Source organism: Vespula vulgaris, chromosome 13 (genome assembly GCF_905475345.1).
Source record: "Vespula vulgaris chromosome 13, iyVesVulg1.1, whole genome shotgun sequence".
Taxonomy (NCBI): Eukaryota; Metazoa; Arthropoda; class Insecta; order Hymenoptera; family Vespidae; genus Vespula; species Vespula vulgaris.
Window position 1 is genome coordinate 2,846,544 of NC_066598.1, and position 23,626 is coordinate 2,870,169.

The 23,626-nt window shown below is 35.4% G+C and overlaps 1 protein-coding gene across 2 annotated transcripts in view; it reads right to left on the bottom strand.

The window, feature by feature from the left end:
- LOC127068319 (suppressor of lurcher protein 1) overlaps window positions 1-23,626 on the bottom strand; it is a 299,973-nt gene that overhangs the window by 199,702 nt on the left and 76,645 nt on the right. For both annotated transcript variants that reach the window (XM_051004344.1, XM_051004343.1), the window contains exon 4: window positions 18,800-18,980. In XM_051004344.1, the coding sequence (XP_050860301.1) occupies window positions 18,800-18,980 (181 nt within the window). The remainder of the gene's footprint in view (window positions 1-18,799; window positions 18,981-23,626) is intronic.

The window sequence follows — 23,626 nt, forward strand, 5'->3', positions numbered from 1 at the left end:
TATAAATGGGATATTAATATGAAAGATGTTTAGGCACGTGCTACGAAGCGAATTTGTAGAGAGAATTTCACGCTAATCTGGATCTATCGTAACGACAAAGGAGTGCGAGCAATGCATCAGGCTACATAATTCCAATTGCTAACGAGACGGACCGGTATCCCACCAGCATGATGAGAACACGCTTCAACAGACAAAATCGTCAGAGCCTACTACTAGCCTATCGCCCGTGTCTACCCATTCGCACGTAAATCCAACGAATGCTTTGTGGAATCAATATCTCAATCATGTTAACTGTCAAGATAACGTTGATGCCGCTTCCCTTCTCTGATCGAAATTTACAGGAATGACCTTTCATTAATTGGCTTCATCTAATTATATCATTGAAAATTAACTCGAATATTAATAAAAATTATTTCTCCTTTCTTTTTTCTTTCTTCCTTTCTTCCGTTTTCTTTATTTCTTTCCCATTTCCTTTTTCCAATATAATCCGCGTAAAGTTCTATCCTTAGAAATAATTTTTATTAAAATCATGTTTTAAACTTTTACAAAAAATCGTATCACTCTTTGCCTGCGGCTCGTTTTTATGTTGGAAGGAAATATGAAAAATTGTAGAAAAGAACGTAGTCTTGAGAAATTCGAAAGAGGAACGTGAAGGTGTCAACGTCAGAAGTGCTGCTTCACGGAAGAAGAAAATGCAAAAAGAGAGAGAGAGAGAGAAAGAGAAGGAGAGAGAGAAGGAGAGAGAAAGAGAGAAAGAGAGAAAGAGAAAGAGAGGAGAGAGAGGAAACGAAGAACGGAGTTGAACGGTACTCTCGCGATTTACAAGGACGCGTGACGTTTCGTACACCCTTGCTGAATTGCAATGAAAGACTAAGAGACAAAGATAGAGATAGATAGATAGAGAAAGAGAGGGAGAGAGAGAGATAGAGAATTAACAGCAGGTTCTTGAGCGATTACTCCACTGCGTGCCATCCTCATACTCGCTTCTCTAACTCAGAAGTCTCTAGTCGCGCTATTACAACTGCCTGTTCCTATTCGGTGGTTTTGTGATGGTACGTGACGATCTTCCAATGTTCTAACCAACCCTTGGAGTAAAATTAGCAGCGGAGTTGTAAAGTCGAGCTACGGTTTACTACTATTTAATGCTTTCAATAATCTACACACGTTCAGTCTCTAACTTCGATCCATGTATTTTCCTAAAATATATAATTTTAACTATATTATGGTTACAATAATCGTCCAAACGGGGAAACAAGAGTTAACTCATTTAATAAAATAAATCCGATCGTTAAGAGTTAATTCGCTTGTTAACGGATAATCAATCTTTTTTTTCTTTCTTTCTTTTTTTTATATATAAAGAAAAAAAAAAGAAAACTTCAGACGATTGACCAAATCTTAAGCTAAAGGACAAATTCTTTTCTATTCGGATATAAGAAATTTAACTGGCTAAGACTGACGGCAAAGCTCTTATTTTTCCTGATACCGTTGCTACTATTTTATACGCGAGACTTTTATGCTCCTCCGTAAACCGAAACGCGCCGTATTTCGAAAGTTTCACGAAAACGATTTATAGCACACTGGTGATACGATGTAAATCTCGGTGTCTTATCCCGCAAACGTTTTTCACCTATCCTACGGCATTATAAAAAATAAATTTCGTTTTTAGTCCCTATAAACTATTACACGTTAGAAAAATACGAACAAAAATTTATTATCAGATAGTTATATGAAAATGGAAAGGAAAAAGAAATTTATCGATAACGGATGGACGAGTTAAATGAATACGATTGAAAAGCAGCGGCTCGTACTGCATTTTCGTTTGACATCTGTGAAAAAATTAGTGTGTTGTGCGGTCAAAAAAAAAAAAGAAGAAAAAAGAGAAAAAGGAAAAAATAGAGAGAGAGAGAAACAGACAGACAGACTGAGGGGGAGAGAGAGGAAGAAAAGAGAAATAAATAAATAAATAAAAAATAAAGAAAACAAATGGAATCGCATGCAACTGCATAATAACGTACACACAACGGTTAAATTATCCATCACTCGAAATATTGGCAACGAATGTATACACATACACACACGCACGTATATACAGCTATATAAAATCAACTGAACCGAATCCCCCGAAATAAACTCGGTAAAGCGTGGCCGTTTTCTCTTTCCATTTTTCTGCGATACCATTTCATATGACAGAACATAATTTTGACCAAACGTTTCGAACGATTTGTATTTATTTACAAACGGTGATTCAAGCTTTCCCCATGACCATTTTCTACGAATATTCGGATAATCAATGATTTATTACTATGCTGAAACGAAAGTGATTACTATAGTGACTTTGCAATTATTATTTATTCCAAAGTCTTACCTATATTTTTTTTTATCTACAAGATCATAACGAAATGCAAAATATTTTCAAATAGTAAATGCCTGTGTGGAATAGATATAGAAAGAAATATAGAAATGAAAAATAAAATAGAATAAAATAAAATAAAATAAAAAATAAAAAAATATATATAATACACACGAGGGTGAAAGTGCAATGACGCAACGACGAACGTTCGTTCCGGATGAAACTGTAGTAATAAATAAAAAGTATTGTTGCTCTCCTATGGCTGAAATGGACGAAGAATTCCTCTTCCCTTTTTTTTCTTTGCAGGATTGTAGTGTTTATTGGTCTTGTTTCGCGGGCATAAATAATGCTGGCTCACCGCTGGAAGCTCGTAGACTGTTCTTTCTACAAAACTGTATCCTCTCTCTCTTTCTCTCTTTCAGTTTGTAACCAGTGGATCGTAAAGCTGCTTCCACACTCGCTAACTCGACCGTAACCTTGCGTTAAGTCTTTCCAGTCGCTAAGTCGACTAGCATGGAGGGGTCGTGCCTGAGTAAAGACATCCCTGATAAATTCCTTAAATTCTACGACGACGCGTTTAAGATATAAACGAAGGAAAAGTATAAAGAAGTAGAGATTTTTCGCTGGACATAAAAGTCAAAGATAAGATTACGTGCATCGTTGAACAAAAGAAGAGCTCTTTGACCTTATAAGAAAATGAAAGATGCAATTGCCAGAGAAGAAATTTCCTATTTCGACAAATCCTGATCTGTCTTATCGATTGAGAATTTCCAAGGATTATTGCTCGGTCAACCATGTGATCAAGCAAGTTCGATCGTTATTTTCTATGAAAAAAGAAAAAAAAAGAAAAGGAAAAGGGAGAAAGAAAAAAGAAAAGCTTCTATATCTGCATCTATCTACTTGTTGTAAAGAACTTTGACCTATATAAAGTTAAATAAAATCAATCGATTTCTCATACTAATTTTCAATCCATAAATTATAGTTATATAAATCCTTTATTTTTGAATATAATTCAACGATCTTTTCTTCGTATTCCCCTGTCACCATTCTCATATTCTTTTGAATTATTGCTTCGAACTTTATCGAGAATTGCAATCAGCTATACTTTATTCACTCGGGTTTGATTCTAGGCCAACTATTTCTAACGAAGAGGCAGAGCACGAAGACGAAGCATCGGCTTCGATTAAAGTTAAGTGCATTCTAGTGTACTTGTTTACATCGTAAATATCACGATAAACGAATCATACATTTGACAAGAACTTATTAAAGAAATAACGTCGAAATAAATTAATTAATTTAGCACGATGAACAAAACAATAATTTATTTTCGTAATAATTCAATCGTTAATTCTCTTTTTACTAATGACTCAACGTTATATTTTCTCAACTGAAGAGAAGACAATTGAAAAAAAGGAAGAAAAAAAAAAGAAAAAAGAAAACAGCTCGCAATAATTTAATTTCATTTCTTAACAAACGTTCATTACGTAATCATTTCGAATGATTTAACTGGCAGTAATTACAGTTATTATTATGGAATTTCGATAAAGTCGAAACGTGTATCGTGATTGGTCTGTTGAAGTAGAGAATTTCTAGGACAATTATGAGATAATTACTCCTTTCTCGAAAGTAAGAATTTCCCTAGCACGAAGCTGCTTTGAAGGGGAATTTTACACCTCCCTTCCTTCCCTTTTCCTTCTCTCATTCCCTTTCTCTTTCTCTTTCTCTTTTACCCTCTCTCTCTCTCTCTCTCTTTCTCTCTCTCTCTCTACCTTCTCTTTCCAGGCAATACGGATATGCACTTTCGTTCAAAATGAGTCTAATAGCAGCCTCGTCCAATCCAACGCACTCACGCTAGAAGTCAGTTTTGCTCATAGGTATTGTGGTTATGACGTTCTATCGATCCCATCTAGTTTTCTTTCTTTATTTTTACTTCTACTTTTCCTGTTATCTCTCTCTCTTACTTTTTCATATCGCACCAATTCTACTCGTAAAGAAAAATTTTTGCGATAATGAATAAATAAAAAGATGGTCAATATCATTCGTTGATTGAAATGAATTCTATTTTTAATAGATCACATAGATCTCAATTATCTACTTAAAATAGAAAATTATGCAACGAACTTATATCAGGAAAACGTGTTCCCTTGAATACTTTAAAAAGATCCTCCGTACTCTCTTCAATCAAAGCAACAAGATAAAGTCGAATATCATTCGGAAGATTTTCTTCAAACTATCTACTTCCTCTTATCCTTCTTAAACTTTTGGACGATCTTATCATCCTCTTTCGTAACGAGTTAAACTTATTCGAAAACAAGAAGAGGCAAACATAAACTCGATTGTATTCTTTAGAGACAACGTCCATTAAAAATTTCGATTCTCTTCCATCGTGATTAATAGTCATCTTGCTTCGAGTTGGTGATAAAAAGGAATAATAGAAAAATAAAGAAAGAGAGAAAGAAAGAAAGAGAGAGAGAGAGAAAGAAAAGAAAAGATGGGATCGAACAAACAGGAATTCGGTTCATCGCCTTCTTCCTCCATAAACTACGCGATCTTTCGTCTCATCCTCTCAAACATCGCGAAAAAGGAGAGGTCTTTAGATTCTCCAGGGTTTGCGTGCACCTTTGACCTATTTCTGACCTCTTCCGATCGGAGCCAACGAAATAAAGATAGAAGTGAGAAAAATGCATCTTCTGTCGACTGAATTCATGAGAACATACATATACAATCCAAATGAGGAAAAAAAGGATAGAGAGATGTCAAATAAAAATTCATTTTTTCTTTCACTTTCTTTCCCTCTCTCTCTCTCTCTCTCTCTCTCTATTTTTTTTCCTTTATCCAAGAGATTATATTATGTGAATTAAGAAGAGATTAATAAATACGAGTGAGAAATATAAATATAAATAGAAATATTTTTTATTATCTCTATAATTGTCTATAAAAATTCAATAAGAATTTGAAATATTGATCGAACGAATAAAAACGAAAGAATATAGAAGGAAAAATCATAAAACTTCTATTTTTACTATTTCAAGGAATGAAAGTGAGGACCGTAAAGAAATCTTCTAAATATAAAATGCAAAACATTTTGCGGTTACCGTTTTCTTCTTTTTGTTTACGATTTCACCCACTTTTCTTCTTTACCAGGAAAGCCTACGTGATCTTTTTCTCCATCCCCGTTTACCACGCGAAACGATAAAAATGTGGGACTAGGACAAGCATATTTTAATTTACCATGAAAACGACGCTAACTTTATCTTTTTTCTTTCTGTTACCTACAAACCAACGTCTTTTCCATCTACTCTTTCCTTTGTATCCTTTACTATTTCTTATTTTCCTTTTCTCTCTATCTCTATCTTCATTTCTCTCTTTCTCTCTTTCTCATATTCTGCTCGTTCTCGCAGCTGCACTATTCAAGCTGGCTTTCTCCTCTCTCTCTTTATATATATATATATATATATATATATATATATATATATCTACTCTCTATTTCTTTGTGTGTATTGTCGCTCCTAACAAAACGAGCGAGTATTTTTACCATACTGAAATTGCAATTTTAATAAGGAAACTGTTATAAAACAGATAACGCAGAGAAAGAAAGCAATCAATTTTTTTTGTGTTCTTTCTCTTGTTCTTTTTTTATTTTTATTATTATTATTATTAAATTACCCTCAAGCAACGAAACCGTTCGTTTTCAAACACAATTTTCTACGATAAATATCGTTTTATTTCGAGTGTTATTCCATTAGAAATCGATCGTTAAATCTTACGTACACATTTACAAAGTAATTCTGATTCATTAATAGATAGATATCCATTTTCATTCGATCTATTTTTCGCCATTCTTGTTTCACGTATGTTTAGCACCGTCTTTGAACGAGATGTTTACTCTTTTACTTTCTTCCTACGAAAGCTTCTTTCTACCCATTAAAACGAAACGTATTAAAGAAAGAAAAAAGATAAACTGAAGAAAGAGTGAGAGAGAGAGAGAGAGAGAGAGAGAGAGAGAGAGAGAGAGAGAGAGATGGGAAAAGTGTTTTGCTTAAATTACAGGAACGGACTTAACTTCGCCGATAAAAATAAGCTACGATCAGGATACCATCAGCCATATCGAGCATTCCGACGAGCTCGAAGAAGAAATTTAAATACCTCTTAAGAATGTATTTCTTCTTTTTTTTTTGTCTTTTCCTTTTTAATTTGCTAAAGAAACGCATGGAAAATTACGAAAAGGAAAAGAAAAAAGAAAAAGAAAGAAAAAAAACCTGTAAGAACTTCTCGCCGATCGTTTCCCTTTACATTTTACATTTTACATCGCGTCGAGTCAAATTTATTTTTATCTCGCTATCGTAAATGATCGATAAAGTATCAAATAATCGATAAAGATTACTTCAAAGAAATTTCGAAGATGAACGATCGATACCTTTAATCAAGCGAAACACGTTGACTACTACTTTTCGGAAGAACAAACGTAAGTCGGTAGGAAGAAAAGAATGAAGGAGAAGTTTCGTCTACTATACCGCTGGTTTCTCTACGAAGAGTCAAGTTCCGAAACTCGAACTACATTGCGATAATTAGAGACTGTTTCGTGGAACGAAGAGGGTTTAAGTTTCGAGTAACTTCACCGACTGACTCATCCTATTCCCTTTCCTACTCTTTCTCTCTCTCTCTCTCACACACACACACTCTCTCATTTTCTATACGTTTCAGTCATTCTCTTTGGTTCTATCTATCCACCTATACTTCTGTCTCACTCTTACTTTCTCTCATATACCAAATGCAGTTTCCTTAAAAGCCACTGGCATAAGCGTCTCTCTCTCTCTCTCTCTCTCCCTCTCTCTTTCTCTTTTATTTTTAGAATTGTTTTCAATACAAGAGTACGGAAGTTAATAATGCTTTAAACCAGCTGAATTATATCTCAGCTCGACCAGATGGAGAAACTTTTCAGAGACGAAGAACGTTCCCTCCCTTCCTTCTCCCTCTCTCGCCCTATCTTTCTCTTTCTCATTTATTCTCCCATTCTCGATCTCTGTTTCTCCGTGTCAATCGTAGAAAGCCAGGTTACTTTCGTCTCTCTTCTAATTCTTCCTTCCCTTTCTTTCTTTCTCTCTCTTTCTCTCTCTCTCTCTCTGTCTCTTCTCTGTCTCTGTCTCATTTGGCTCAGTTACTTTCATTTAAAAATTAATTAGAAAGAAACTTCTCGAGGAAACTTGAATGCTATGGTAGATGGGTAGCTAAGCCAGGCATCGACTTATCGAGGAAAGCTAGTTCAAGCTGCTTTCTTTCGTTGTTAATTTCTATGAAAAGAGATTTTTCTCTTCTTTTTCATTCTTTTAAGCATATCTCTCTCTCTCTCTCTCTCTCTCTCTCTCTTTCATTTCGAATATAATGGTGAATATAATACGCGATAAATAATAATTGTTTAACTTTGTCTCTCTCTCTCTCTCTCTCTCTCTCTCTCTCTCTCTCGCTCTCGCTCTCGCTCTCTTTCTGTTCGAGAGGAGCTAGCCACTTGCTTTTAGTACTCATAAAAGTCAAACATTTGGTACTTTCTGCCGTTATAGAACCATGAAGAAGAAGTCGAGAGATTCCATCGTGCGAACTCTTTTCTATTTCATCTCGTCTCTCTCGCTCCTCTTCATTCTCCTCTTCCTTTCTTCTTCTTCTCTTTCTCTTTCTCTTCTGTTTCATTCTATTTGCCGTTTCCTTCTCCTCTCTTTCCTTCGCTCTCTATACCTCTTTCATTTTACGCTCGCGATGTTTGCATCTATAAGAAATATCTCGGGCGAAAAATTCACGGAAATAAATCAGACAGTACACATATACAGATTTACTTTTCTCTCTCTCTCTCTCTCGTTCGTTCTTTCTTTCTTTCTTGCTTTCTTTCCTTCTTTCCATTATTTCTCGACTCTTCTACAAACTTTTCCTCTTCGCCATCGTTGACGAATAAAGAATGATTCACAAGAGACAAAAGAATTTCGATATCGTATGATCGATAGATCGAGATCAACGATTATCTAAAGCGAAATTTGAAATGATCCGATTGATATTGCATCGGATTTTACGACGTAAAAGTAAATATATTCCATCATCCGGCGTATAAAGAAAAAAAAAAAAAAAAAAAAACGAAAGAGAAAAAGGAAAAAGAATTTTTTTTTTATACGGGAAAATTTTTACCCAACGAACGGAGTACTAGGATATATTATTTTCTCGGACGAACGATTTAAACAGGAAAATTACCAGAGAAAGTGGTAAAGCCGAATATTTGGTCGGACGAACAATTTTAGGAAAACAGAGCAAGTGATAGAGCTGACTATATGACCCGGCGAAGGACTTCGGAAAAAGAGGCAAGTAGTAAAACCGAGTTTATAGTCGGACGAACAATTTTGAGAAATGGAGAAAGTAGTATAACCGAGATTTTGGTCGGACGGTAATTTCTCGCCCATGGGGAAAGTAGTACAGCCGAGTTTTTGGTCGAACATCGATTTTTGTCGATGGAGGAAGTGGTACAACCAAGTTTTTGGTCCGACGACGATTTTCGCCGATGAAGGAAGTAGTACAACCGAGTTTTTGGTCCGACCTCGACTTTCACCGATGGAGGAAGTAGTACAACCGAGTTTTTGGCCGGTCGTTGATTTTCATCGATGGAGGAAGTAGTATAACCGAGTTTTTGGTCCGACATTGATTTCACCGATGGAGGAAGTAGTACAACCCAACTTTTGGTCAAACATGGATTTTCATAGATCGAGCAAGTAATACAACTAAATTTTCGATCCAACATCATTTTTCATTTTGGAACAAGTAGTACAACCAAATTTTCTTGTAGATATTTTTTTTAATTATAATTAAAAATTAATTTATAATTAATTAACTGCAGATCTCCAAGGAGTATAAGTCAATAATACAATTTGACTCGAGTATAAATAATAGAATTGTTTATAAAATAAATTATAAACAATTTGATTAATTATATGTAAATTAAGCAAAAAATGGATTATGCTTTCTCTGTATATATAATACTACTTTGGTAAAAAATGTGAAAAAAATTTTTTATAGTCAATTGTTTATAACAATTTGTTTATAACAAATCAAATATTTATTATCGATACGATGAAGAAAATGTAAAAACTTCGTCTTTAAAATGAACGAAATTATTAACTCGATTATTAATATAATTGTTATAAACAATTTGTTTATAACAATTTATTTATAACAATTTGTAACAAATGGAATGTTTATTATCGATATGACGAAGAAAATATAAAAATTTAGTCTTTAAAGCGATAATTTGAATGAAATTATCTATTAACTCTATTATTAACAAATAATTGTTTATAACAATTTGTTTATAACAAATTAAATGTTTATTACTAATATGACGATAGAATGTATACATTTTTAATTTTAAACTTTCAATTTGAACAAAATTGTTTATATAAAATTTTTGCACTAAATTGTTTATAACAAATGCTTAAATTGTTAATTAGAATCTAATAATAAGATAGACAAAAGTTTAAACTTTAAAATGAACTTTATTTCAAGTTTCTACGACTCTTAGTTCCGAAGATATTCACATTAAAAAAAAACAGCTGTTTTTTGACCTACATAATTCCATTTAAATGGGATTGACACAGTGACCTACATAAATTCCAAGAAATTACGCAAGCAGCTGATCGTAGTAAAAGCTTTTTACTACGACTCGTAATCACGTGACTACTCACACCATGTGCTTCATAATTATGAATGGAAAATTTCAAATTGATATATCTTCGGAACGAAAAATCGTAGAGACTTGAAACAAAGTTCATTTTAAAGGGTAAACTACCCTCTTTCCAGCTACATACTTCGATACTATCGATATAATAACATCGATTTTGTAGATTTCGTGTAAGCGTATATACGTAAAGTGAACAACTTTTGGAATGCATGCCCTTTAATAAAGAACTTTGAAACGACGAAAAACTTTCTTTACGATTAAACTGAAGTTCGATTGATCGTTGAAACGTAAGAAGATGAGATTAGTACGTTCACCAACGGTTAACAAGCGATGGGAACATTTTATTAAACTATCCACGACTTCCTTCAACAAGAAACAGGTATACACATCTTCTCAGTCTACAGGAGTTTCACAGCGGGTTTTGGAAAATGAATGGGCGAAGACCAGGAGCAGGATTTTCCGGCGTACGCTTGACAATGCGAGGAATTTAAAATGGAGTGGAGGAAGTCGAATAGGTTGCCGACCTGCTGCTGCACGACGAACTCTCTCTCCCTCTCTATCTCTCTCTCTCTTTATTTCTCTTTCTCTCCTCACACCATACGAACGAAGACGGAACGAAGGAAACGAACGCAGTCCTGTAGATGAAGGTGTGGAGAGATTGTGGAATGTGGAATGCGATGGAAGAGAAAGAAAGAGAGAGAGAGAAACGAAATCTTCTGAATTATTCATTTCGACCAGATGGTTAGAGAGAGAGAGAGAGAGAGAGAGAGAGAGGAAGAGAAAGAAAATGATCGAATAGAGAGAAAGAAAGAGAGAGAGAGAGAGAGAGAGAGCAAAAAAGAGAGAGAAAGAGGGAAAAAGAGAAAATAAAAAGTGTGAAAAGAACGAGCGCAATCAGTGAGGGCCAACGTTCGGTTAATTCGTGTTTCGTGTCCCTTTTTGTGCTCGGGACACTGACGGAAGAACGAGATAGTTAATCATAGTGTGTTCCCGCTCATTCTCTTCCCCTCTCACTCTCTTTATACCTTCCTCCTACGTTGGACGAACGAAGAACGAGAGAGGAATCACAAAAGGAGGCCACCACGCTTTACGACACAACGAAGACGTAGCTGTGACTGGATACTAGACCTTAACCACGGAAATTGGAAACGTACCGTGAAGAGAATACGAATATTTGTGCCTTATAGTCTTCTATGGTGACACTAGTAGTAACTGTAGTAGTATCAATAGTAGTAGTAATAGTAGTAGTAGTAGTAGTAGTAATAAGAGGTAAGTAAACGATACGGATGAAAGAACACAACGAACCGATGACCTCTCACACGTCCATCTTCCTCGCGAGATATTTCACACGCGTACGAGAAAACGATTTATCGCTATTTTCTCCAAAAATAGAAGAAATCAAGAGAGAAAAAGAAAAAGAGAGAGAGAGAGAGAGAGAGAGAGAGAGAGAAAAGGGAAGTATCCTATGTCCACGTGAATATAGCTACGTCCATTAGATCGTCTCGACTTAGAAGAGAAAAGGCGACGTATCCGGCTTTTCCTGGACTACCACGCTACTATCAGCATTACCGTTTTAGAAACAACGATTCTTTCAAAGTTTAAAACGTTCTCGTGGTCCCTTTATTACCTAGGATTTCGTCGTCTCTCTCTTTCTCTCTTTATCTACACATATACACATACATACACACGTGTGTGTGTATATATATATATATATATCTTTTCCTACCTACGGCAAAAGTACCACGAGAGAAGGTGCTCGTAATAAACGTTCGAATAAAAATACACGAAATAAAGAGAAAGGGTTCTGAGCTTTCCATGGAGAAAAAGAAAGGGGTAGAAAACTCTAGTTTTCATACTCTTTACAAGGCATCAATAACGTAGTATATTTATATTGATAAGCTAAAATATCGAGAGTTTTATTAAACCGTTTTCTAAATACATCATATATATATATATATATTTTGTGTATATTATATTAAATTCATATGTGTGTGTGTGTGTGTGTTTATATTTAGTTATAGCAATAGTTTCTGTTTATTCAAGATGCATATTTAAGCAGAAGGAAAAATGATAACAAAGTGGCAACAAAGTTTGGAAAAGTGGAATCCCTGAGGAAAATGTAAAAGAACAATGTTTTATACCAGCCACTCCATTCTTCTTACATTTCATACTTTGGATTATAGATCTCCCTGTTAAACTACGACTGTTTCTTTCTAAAGTTGAGCATGAATAAGACGAGTTTGAAAATGAGAGAAATATTCTCTAAACCATATTAATAACTATCTAGAATATAAAGTAATATTATTTAAATATTTCACAATTATTTGGTAAATTATATCAATTAAAATATATTATCGGCTGTCTTTGTTCATGTCTATGTATTTTTTTTTTTATATCTACTGCATATATCTCTCTCTTACTCAACGTATTACACAAATCTTCAAAGAAAAAGAAAGTAAGGAGTGGGAGGGGGGGCAACTAGATACTTTAACGACGATTTCTCGCGACGTGTTAGAATTTATGTAAATACTCGTACGAATTTAAAAGCCCATAGAACGCGTTTAACTTCCATTAAAAGAAAAGAAAGAAATAGAGAGAGAGAGAGAGAGAGAGAGAGAGAGAGAGAAGGAAGAAAGAAAGGAGAAAAAAAAGAGAATATATTCCGTACGGATTCTATACAAAAAGAGAAACGAAAAGGCAAGCTTTCTAAAAGACTTCGAACGTGTCGCGAATGAAAGGTCCTCTTATCGACCACGATTCTCGAAGCGTTACACAGTCTTGAGTATCGATAACGGATCGGAAGAAGGAGACTGCTCTCTTTTTGAAATAAACGAATTTAGGCGAGGTATCGGAAGAGAATCAATCGACAGATCGATACCAACAAGAAAGAGAGAAAGAAAATTCGATAGTAGTAGTAATAATACTATTAGTAGTAGTAGTTGTAGCAATAGTAATACTAGTAGTAGTGTAGTAATAGAAATAGTAATAGTAGTAGTAGTAGTAGTAGTAGCAGCAGTAGTACTAGAAGTAGTCGTAGTTTGATAAAAGTCTTCTCGAAAAGTATTCTCCAAGAAGAGTTTTCTCGTATCGGAATCGACGAGTTTGCAGCGTCTCGATTTTTCTCTTACGATCTAAAGAACCACTCCCTCTCCTCTTTACCCTTATCGTCGTCAAGGAAAGTCTAAAATATTCATGACAATTACAAGAAAAGAAACTCGGAAAGAGGAGGAGAAAGAGATAGGGATAGAAAGATAGAGAGAGAGATAGAGAGATAGAGAGAGAGAGAGAGAGAGAGAGAGAGAGAGAGGAAGTATAAAGAAAGAGAGCAGCTTGTTCTAAAACTCGATTCGCCGAGTGTAGCCGACAAGCTTCGCCGTTTGTCGGATGTTTCGAGCAAGTGCTCGAGGCTTCCGGCTAATTTAATATCTGTGAGAGAAGTGAGTTAGGGTACATAAGAGAGAGAGAGAAATAGAGTTGGAGATAGAGAGAGAGAGAGAGAGAGAGAAGGAAGAGGAGAACCGGACCTTCTCCAACTCTGCGCCATATCGCGAATTGTCACACTCTGCCGCCCAGGAATTTCATCTCGCACATAATTAATCTTGGCAATTACGTAGCCGACAAGTATAATTCCGCGACTCCGTAGGTATTCGGAAGCCAACGGTACAACGTTCAGCACTATCCTCGACTCATCCGCAAACTCGAGGTTTCCCCATTCTCTCTCTCTCTCTCTCTATTTCAAATATATATACGTATACTTATATATACACACATATATATGTATATATATATATATACATATACACACACACATATAGATAGACAGGTCTCTTACAATTGTCGTACAGTCGTATGTTTCCCCGTATACGAAACAACGCTGATGTTGGATCGTCCTGAATACTTGGCGTTTACAGACGACACCTTCAAATTACATCTACCATGTGACTGCCAAACGTATCACCCTCGATTCTAATGTACACCGATGTCTACATCTTGTATTTCTATTTATCTTATTGCACGCAATATGTCTGAGAAGATTAATTCATGTTTCGAATAAATTAGAATTAATAAATGAAAACTGAAAAAAAAAGAAAAAAAAAAGAAAACAAAAAGAAAAGGAGAAGAAGATCACTTGGTTGTAACAATGGAGAAGAGATTGGTTCATCCCTGAATTCCAATTTTATCGACAAGAAAAATCAATATCGCATTCTCTTGTAAAGTTTTCCAAGAATTTTCAAATATATGGTTAATAACGTGACCAGGCAAGACGGTTGAGGTAGCTTAATATCGGACATGCCGGTAATCCAGGATAGTCCTTAGACGTAGAAATGATTTATAGCCGGCGGTAGTATTAGATTCGTAAATAGAATCCCTTTTCTAAGAAGTATATAGATGAAAGGATGAAAGCGTGCCTTGCATAAGTATAACGTAAACCACTTACTTTGAGAGATTTCGCGAACCCTTTGAGAAAATATTATTAATCTCTACATTTTTCATCTGTTCTTTTTCATCTTTTCCTTTTTCTTCTTCTTCTTCCTTTTCCTTTTCTTTTTCTTTTCTTTTCTATCGATCGATCTAACCAACTATAATATTCGTTCAATTTCAAAATTAAAATCTTTCTAAAGCACATACTCTTGCGTTAGTTCGAGAAAATATCAGTCCAAACATATATTGAGAGATGGGAATTTCAGCTAAAACTAAGGATTATACAGAGTAAGTATGTGAGAGAGAGAGAGAGAGAGAGATGGAAAGTGTCGGAATCCTTGAAACGATTTCCAACGAACTACGTCGTTTGTTGTTGTGCAAAACGTAGGAAGCTTCGAATACGGTTCTGCCGAATTGTTTGTAGTATTCGAGTGGTTATGCGGTTCGTCTTACTGTCGGAAGTACGTTCATGTGGGAGACGTACAGAGTTCGTGGTTATATAATGTCCGAATACGATCATCACCTACTACTAACATGCATAATTGTTGATAATATAGAAACATTTATATATATATATATATATATATATATATATTCAACAATTAAAAAATAATAAAATCGATATCACGAATGTAATCGTTTAGAAAAGATCTAAAGTAATTCTTTTTAAGGAAAATTAAGACTTCGTTCTAAAGAATTTTTGCAGAAAATTTCTTAACGATTTTCTATACGTGCATACACACATGTACGTATATATGTGTATATATACACCTATATGAATATTAGAATCTTTCACTGTCGAATAAATCGATATATTCTTCTTATTTTATTATTTTTCATTGAAAGCAGTAAAAGCCACAGAATGTGCACAAAAAAGGAAGTGAAAGAGAGGGGGAGAGAGAGAGAGAGAGAGAGAGAGATTCATGTTCCATTCGAGGGGACAGACGTATATCCCGAGCAGAAAATAAAATCTCCGGGGTAAACCGTTCACGGTGTATTCAAGAACGTTCTCCTCCTCTTTTTCTCTTTCTCTTCTCTCCCTTTCGTCTCATAACTTTTCTCAACCGAAAACGACAACTTTCTAGCTCCAAAGCCAAATTCTTCTTCCTCTATCGTTCACCATAAAACATATCATAGCATATCTCTTTCCTTCTCTAACACATACATATGATTCAACTGACCCACGTAGCACTTAGTTCTCTAAACCAACCGGCAAACTCCGTGAGATGCATTTGAAATGCGACACGTGCTACGGTAAAATTTTCTACGACCGAACGTGCAATAGTAAGAGTTTCTCTTTGACTTTACAATTTTGAAGAGTTCCTACGAAAAAAAAAGAAAGAAAAAAAATAATAAAAAAGAAAGAAAATAGGAGGGAAGTAAGCTTATATAAAAATATTTCAAAGGAAAAAAAAGGAAAGGAAAAGAGATACAGCAAGAGAGAAAGAGAGAGGGGGGGGGGAGGAAGGAAATGCATCGAGGCGCGAAAATTCTTCGTCAACGCGTCAAAAACTTTTGCCAGGAACGTCCTGACTCGACGAAGTGTGTATCGAGACAACACCGAGAAAAGTTTTCAGATGAAAAGCTAGCTCGCGAAATTAGTTTGAAACAAGAACTCTCTCTCTCTTTCTCTTTCTCTCTCTCTCTCTCTCACTCTTTGAACTGTTAGACGTAATAAACAAAAAAAAAAAAAAACAACAAAAAACAAAAAAGAAAGAGTAATTGATCTTCCATCCACTTAATCTTATTAATTATCTTTGATGAGTATCGAGTGGTACGTGAAGTATCAGACACCACTGCTAATTGCTATCTTGTTTGGTCTATCGATTTTCAACAGAAAATAATAACTAAAAATATGAATTATTTTTCGACAAATAAATTGGCGAGATATACATTTTAATTGCAAAAATAAAAATTATATATATTTTTTTTATAATAATTAAATTGATCTTAAAGACATGATGACTATTTAAATCGAAAAAAGAAAATTCATGAAGTACATATATTTGACTTGTTTCATTCTAAAGACGGGAACTAAACGAGGCGTAAAATTCGAGCAAGTTAGATTCGAGCACGAAAGGGTTTGGTTTGTTCTTACAACGAGAGAGACAGAGACAGAGAGAGACAGAGTGTGAGAAAGTGAGAGAGAGAGAGAGAGAGAGAGAGAGAGAGAGAAAGAGAGAGAGAGACCGATGTACATGTCGCGATACGATGCGGTGTCGCGGTTGCAGTGGGAATGCATCTTGTCTCTGTATATCCGTGTCCCGATTGCAGTCGTGGTTCTACTCGATGTCGAGGAATCGTACCTTATAGCCGTGAAGTAATCGAGTAAGGTGATTCCCGTAGGTGGTAGTTAGCTGTTACGAAGAGAAAAAGAGACAAAAAAGGAAAGAGATAGAAAGACTCGGATTTTCAAACGTCGCTATAGCGAATGAATGAAAATAGCAAAAAAGAAAAAGAATGACGTATACATAAATCGTGATCAAAATAGAATTACGACAGTACTAACGACAAGTGAAGTTATTAATTTTCAAAAATACTATAAAAATCAAAACGTGAAAAAAATTAATGAATGAACGAAATCGTTTCGATGATCGATCGAAGGATATAAGAAGAAGAAGAGGAAAAATATACTTTGTGATTTATACAAATTATACGTCATCAAAGTGATTTTAAACTTTTCTTTCCCTTATTTCAGGGAAACGCGACGTTTTCGTACGATTTAGATGCGTGTCCTTGCGTCTCTCAGCTTCTTCTTCTTCTTCTTCTTCTTATTCTAGCTAGCTCGAATACGTTACAGCGTACAAATTGGCTAGCAAGGACCTTTCTCGATGTCCCTCCTCTCCTTTTCTCTTTCTCTTACCCGAGTATTGCCAGGAACTGGCACCATAAGTCACAGCTACTCGTTCCACCAACCGGCTTCTCTCTAACACTCGTTCGGGGACGAACGCGTACCTTTGAATTCAATTTCTCGTAATGGACGATATCAATCCACAAATTTCCAAGTGTTTTTGTCAAACTTTCGAGTTAGTTACGTTTAAAAGGGAAGAAAGAAATTTTCTCGTCGAAAACAATGAGAAGCAGGAAAAGAAGAATAAGTAAATAAAATAATAATAATAATAACAACAATAACAATAACAACGACGATGATGAAAAAGATAAGATAATAAAAGAAAGGAAGAACATTAATTAAAAAATCCCATTTCATTTACCTCGACGTTTCAATTAAATGAAAAATCTAATAAAAATAAAATCCAATTTCGCTAGTGTGAAAAATCGTATATTTCCTTGAAACATTCCAAAGTTCCTTCGCGCGCCTGCACGTAATGAATCGCAATAAAAACGTAATCATACTTAATACGAAATTAATGGAGTGTACCATCTAAGTTGGGGTGGCGGCATCTTCGCTCGGGACATTCTCAACCGGTGCGATTATCGTCGAGTATTAAAGGGAATCAACGTCGCTCAGGGGCCAAGAAGCTAGCGGGCTTGAGTCTCGGTGCTCCTAATGTTTGTCTGCCGTGACGTTCGGTGCTATCCAAGCCAGGACTTCCTACTACACAACCTCCTTAATGTAACTACACGAACAGGACTCACACTTGGAATGGCGGAACGCGTTTCTACGCGTTACCCCAACACGGACAACAACGGGCAAACGCACACCTAGTATTCTAGAGAATATCGGTATAATTTAACATAGGGTCGGAGGGAGAGAGAACACACAAGGTACGTTCTAATGGCTAAGGACAAGTCCCTGTTCCTTTCTCTAAAAGCAAGGAACGGACTGGCGCAAATGAAGTCAACCAAGACGCCATTGTCCTTCCACTGTGTAATTTATAATACGAGTTAGTAGTACGTGCTAGTACCTGAGTAAGAATTTGAATTCGAGAAAGGCGGTAACATACATATACAAGCAAGAATAACCTGTATATACGGTATAGGTACGTGTGAACGTTTACTTTGATTTCCTGCCTACTCCAAGTTTCCAACTCCGATTAGCTTGATAATTAATTCAACGAATCGACTCGTTAATTGCTTCCTTCGATCCTTCAAATAAATTCATGAATATGAATCAAAGGTGGCATTTCCGTTAATATTTTCGTTGATGCTGTCATATCTATGATTACGCCTGTCTAAAATAATTTTATTCGATCATTTTATACGATGATTAACATTTGTTTACGAACACTGATTAACGAGTTTAAAGTAAATACGTATATCCAAAACGATATTCGATTTTTAGTCAAAATACCCTTCTCTGTAATATGTAAATTATTATAAAATATATCATTTAAATTTCTATGTATCTTACTCACTCGGATCGAACTCTATGTATGTTAAAATGATGAAACGTTAACTCTACTATCTCGTCTGGTTGACCGGTGAACGTGTAGAGGAGGCAATCGATGTTCGATGGATATCTTCTTGGAAAATAGGGCGTCATAAAAGTGCCACCCTGTGGTCTATCCGCGCTGCTATACTTGACACATTTGCAACCTGCAACGTAAACAAATAAATATATTTCAACGACGATCATAATCGATTATAAATATTTCATACGTTATTATATAATCATTTTTTTTCATCTGATAATATTCAACTATTCCTAGTAATGAAATTCGCCATCTTGCAGAACAAGATCCCTCTCGCAAAACTTTACTTATTTCCAAAATGAACTTGCCATCCTTGATATCGATCTCTTAGCGGTCTCGTTCTTGTATCAATTTCGTAGAATTAAATTAAACTTTGAATTTTTCGTAAAATGAACGATCTCTGCTATAGACAAAGAGAGAGAGAGAGAGAGAGATAGTTAATTGATAAACCAAATTTACTAACATCACTTTGATAGTGTATCACTTAAAAACAAAAAAAGAAAGAAAGAAATAAAAATATTTTACACACAACGTATAAAAAAAGGAAAAAACAAAGCAAAAAACGTTTCTCGAACATGTACATGAAAATATACGTGCGATCTTTCGTTTCCTTTACTGTTTCTTTATTTTCTAACGAAGGCGAATGAAAGGCGAATGATTAAACGAGTCTATAATTTATGGCATGGTCGAGCTTCCCACGAAACACACGAGTCCTCGTTATCCATCAACAGGCCACAGCACGCGCGAGGACAGGGAAAATTTAATTTCCTGTTTTTCAATTAACTTCTGTGTTAGTCCGATTCTCTTTCTCTCTCTCTCTCTCTCTCTCTCTTCTCTGTATCCTATAGAGAATATAATAGTCATTGCTAGAATATGAAAATTTAAATACTCTTATGGTTAAATGACAAGCTACGACTTAAATGATTTCAACAATATTACATCTTCTTCGTCTGTATCTAATTTAGACAATTTTTACGTTAACATACGTGCGATATAAAATTTTCATACAGCAACGTTGAAAAAATCGATAGGTTCAGACGGAGAATGAAGTCGAGATATCGGAAAATTTATACAAAATTTTATGGTATTTTAATACCAGTAGTAGTAGTAGTGTAGTAGTAGTAGTAGTAGTAGTAGTAGTAGTAGTAGTAGTAGTAGTAGTAGTAGTAGTAGTAGTAGTAGTAGTAGTAGTAGTAGTGTAGTAGTAATACTAGTAGTAGTAGACTTTGATCGCCCATTCCTTTTGACGGATAATATAAAAGCTTTTTCGAACGAGTAAATTGATTGGACGAGAGAGACTTGTCCTGTTTCTATACATTAAACGTACGTAGATATTCGTAGAATACGCAGAATGAAATTACAGAATCCTTCGAGAAATCTTAGTAAAGTAAATCACGAAATAGGGAAAAACGAAATCGTTTGACGCAAGAAAATCGTCGCCGGGCGACGATAGAATTCATGAATTTCTTTGGAAAGCTGCTACTGCAGATAAAATTAAATAATAAAACTATGAAAAGGGAAAAGAGGTGATACTTGAAGACTTCGCTGCCATCAAGGACCATAGAATCCATTTGAAAAGGGAGAAAGAATAATAAGAATAAGAGCGAGGAGAATTAATAATGAACTAATTACTTACTTCGCAGCAGGAAAGAAGTAATTGAAAGATCGTTGTGTCTCAATAGGCAGCTCGAATAAGACTGACTCATTCTCTCATTATATCCACAACGGCCTATATACCTAGATAACTACGTTTATTTTCTTTTTTCTAATACGGACTCGTGACTTTGAATCGATCCTCTTCTCATAGTTATCAATGTTTATTTACTTTCTAATACATTACTCACGTAACCTTTTCAATGAATTATTTTCTTATATCAATGTTTATTTTCTTTAACATTCGTAAGAACGATCAATGTATACGTACGTATGTGAATGACAAAATACTTTTTACATAAGATAAACTTGTTCCGATAATCCCCCTTCAAGAAATGATGTGGATCATTGAAATTCCATTAATCTTAACGTACGTAAATGTGCAACGAGAGGGAAATGCTTTAACGATTGGAAATGTAGGTCATTGCGTAACGTCATTAATGCGAGCGCAATAATTTATCCAAAGTAGTATCTCCGGCATTGCTATTCGTCTCTGTCGACAACGACGAAGACGAGGACGACGAGGAAGAAGAGAAGAGGAAAGCAGGAAGACGAGGACGAAGCGCATAGCGCGTTTCGAGACGATTATTCTCGTTGAAGCGATCCATTAGCAGCCACCATTCGTTCGCTACGTGGTAGAACTAATCCAAACAAAGTAATTTGTAAGGATGCTAACGCAATTAATCAGTTCGGTAAGGAAAGAAAGACGAATTGAAGAAAACACAGTTAGAAATGAAAGAAAAAAGAAAGAACAAAAAAAAAATAAAGAAAATAAAACAACACAGTTCATCGCGGTTTAACGAAAGGTCAGTATTAACCACAACTTAATCACGAAACTGACCTAAGTCATACAACAATTTCATTGAATTGCGATCTCAATGAATCGTTAATGAGTTACGCATTTCACTCGAGATTTTTCAATGTGCTCACTTTCGTAATTACTGGCACGATTAAAGATGAATAAGAAAAAAAAAGAGGAAGAAGAGGGAAAAAGAAGAAGGACAAGAATGAAAAGAAAAGCTTTCGATTGGTCTGAGAGAGAAGATCGTAGAGAAAGAGAGACCTTAGCAGTCGACTTCTCCACGACACGGTGCGAATTAATAGCTTCGCGAGACACAAGTTGGCTGAATCTTTAGTAAATTAGCAAAAACGAGGAGTTTCCTTTTGCTCCTCCTTCTCCGCGCTTTGTCGTTTTTCGAGTTAATGGCAAGTCGCGACCACTTTTACTGCTTCGTACTCTGGCTACATACTTTGCTTCTCTCTTTCTCTCTCTCCCGCTCTTCCGCCTCTATTATCGCATCTTTTATCTTTTTCTCTATCTCTTTCTATCTGTCTGTCTGTCTGTCTGTCTGTCTGTCTGTCTATCTGTTTATCTCTCTCTCTCTCCCTCTCTCTTTCTTTTCGTGAAGCTTCGCGGCGTTAGCCAGGACGACACCCTTGCGACCTATATCGCAAAATGTACACGGAGAACTCGTTTCCTCTCTCGAACATGTCGTCGTGTTCTCTCTTCTCTCCCGACACTCTCGATTTTTCCCGCAACTGCTTCTATCGCGGTCTCTTTCTCTCCTTCTCTCTCGAGAAGACATATGCGTTTGTATATGTCTGTGCGCAGCACGCTCACGACTGATTAGTACAGCTGAGAAGAACACTCTAGATGTTTTTAGTTTTCCTTGCTTTTTTCTTTTTCTATTTTTTTCTTGTTTTTTTTTGTTTGTTTTTTTTCTACCCTTCTCTCTTTCACTCACCACCACAGCGCGTGCTTTTTAAAGTTCCACCACTTTCATAGCGTCAGTCTTTTCTTTTTTATTCCTTCCCACGATAAACGAGCGATGACTAGTTTAATTGGAATTGGAAGCGAATGTCCATCAAAATACGAAGACTAGACAGCATCGGATATATATACCCCACACATACTTCCACGTATAAACACATGGCGTGAGCAATAAGAAAATAATGGAGGGTACCATTTCGATCCATTCTAAATTGTGAACGTGAAACAAATACCATCCACGACGATGGATGAAAGAGAATGTAAAAATTTATCGATCGTATCCTCAAGGGATTGAAACGTTGTGTTTATTTTTTTTAGAAATAGATTGTAAAAGTGGCATGAATCATACATACATACGTACATACACACATATATACACACATACATATATATATTCCGTTTTTTGTAATAATTCCACGTTATTTTGCGGAATAAAATGTTATCTCTGTAAATAAAATGTTGGAGAAAATATCGAAAATGTAAGGTCATAAAAATTGAAAAATTCGATTCGTATTAGTCTAATGTTATTCTCTTAGATAAGTAGATATCAAGCTATGTATGTACTTGGGTAAAGTTTATTTCTCAAGATAGTCAAGAAATTCGCGATCTCTTAGCACGTAGAGACAACGCACAATATAGAGATGAGTGGGTTTTCTCGCGTTTGAGCTCTTCTCCTATGTCAAAGACACGTTCGGCAAACTCACGTCGAACCTTTTTACATTTAAGTAAGTATCTTATTAACGTCGAACGTTCGTACGGCACGTTCGCCTTTCGGAGCTTATTTATCTTTCGCTGCGTTGACGTGCGGAACCGCAATGATTTATGACACGGGGGTTGTGCCTGGAATACAAAAATAAAGAGGGATTTTGGTGTCCCTAAAAAAAAATATATATATGACAGTTCGATATCAAATATTTTATCACGTATACATACATACATACATACATACATACATACATACATATATCTGCGTATACCTACTTACGAGTGAGAAAAATATAAAAATAAAAAAGAAGAAAAATAATATTTCAAAGCATTAAAAAGGATAACATCTTAAACAACGCGATCTGCTCAAACGTTTCATGGAAATAACTGAGTGTCGTCTCAAGGAAGAGAAGAAGGAGAGATGAGGACGAAAACGTGACGAGGGACGACGAAGGCTGACATTGCAATTTCCCCGCGAAACTGTCCGAGAAACGTAGAGAATATTTTAAGTAGCGGTAGAATTAATTTTCGCTTCGCTTACATATACCAAAGGTGTATATATATATATAAACATATATATACATGTATATATATAAACATATATATACATGTATATATATATACATATATATATGTAGATA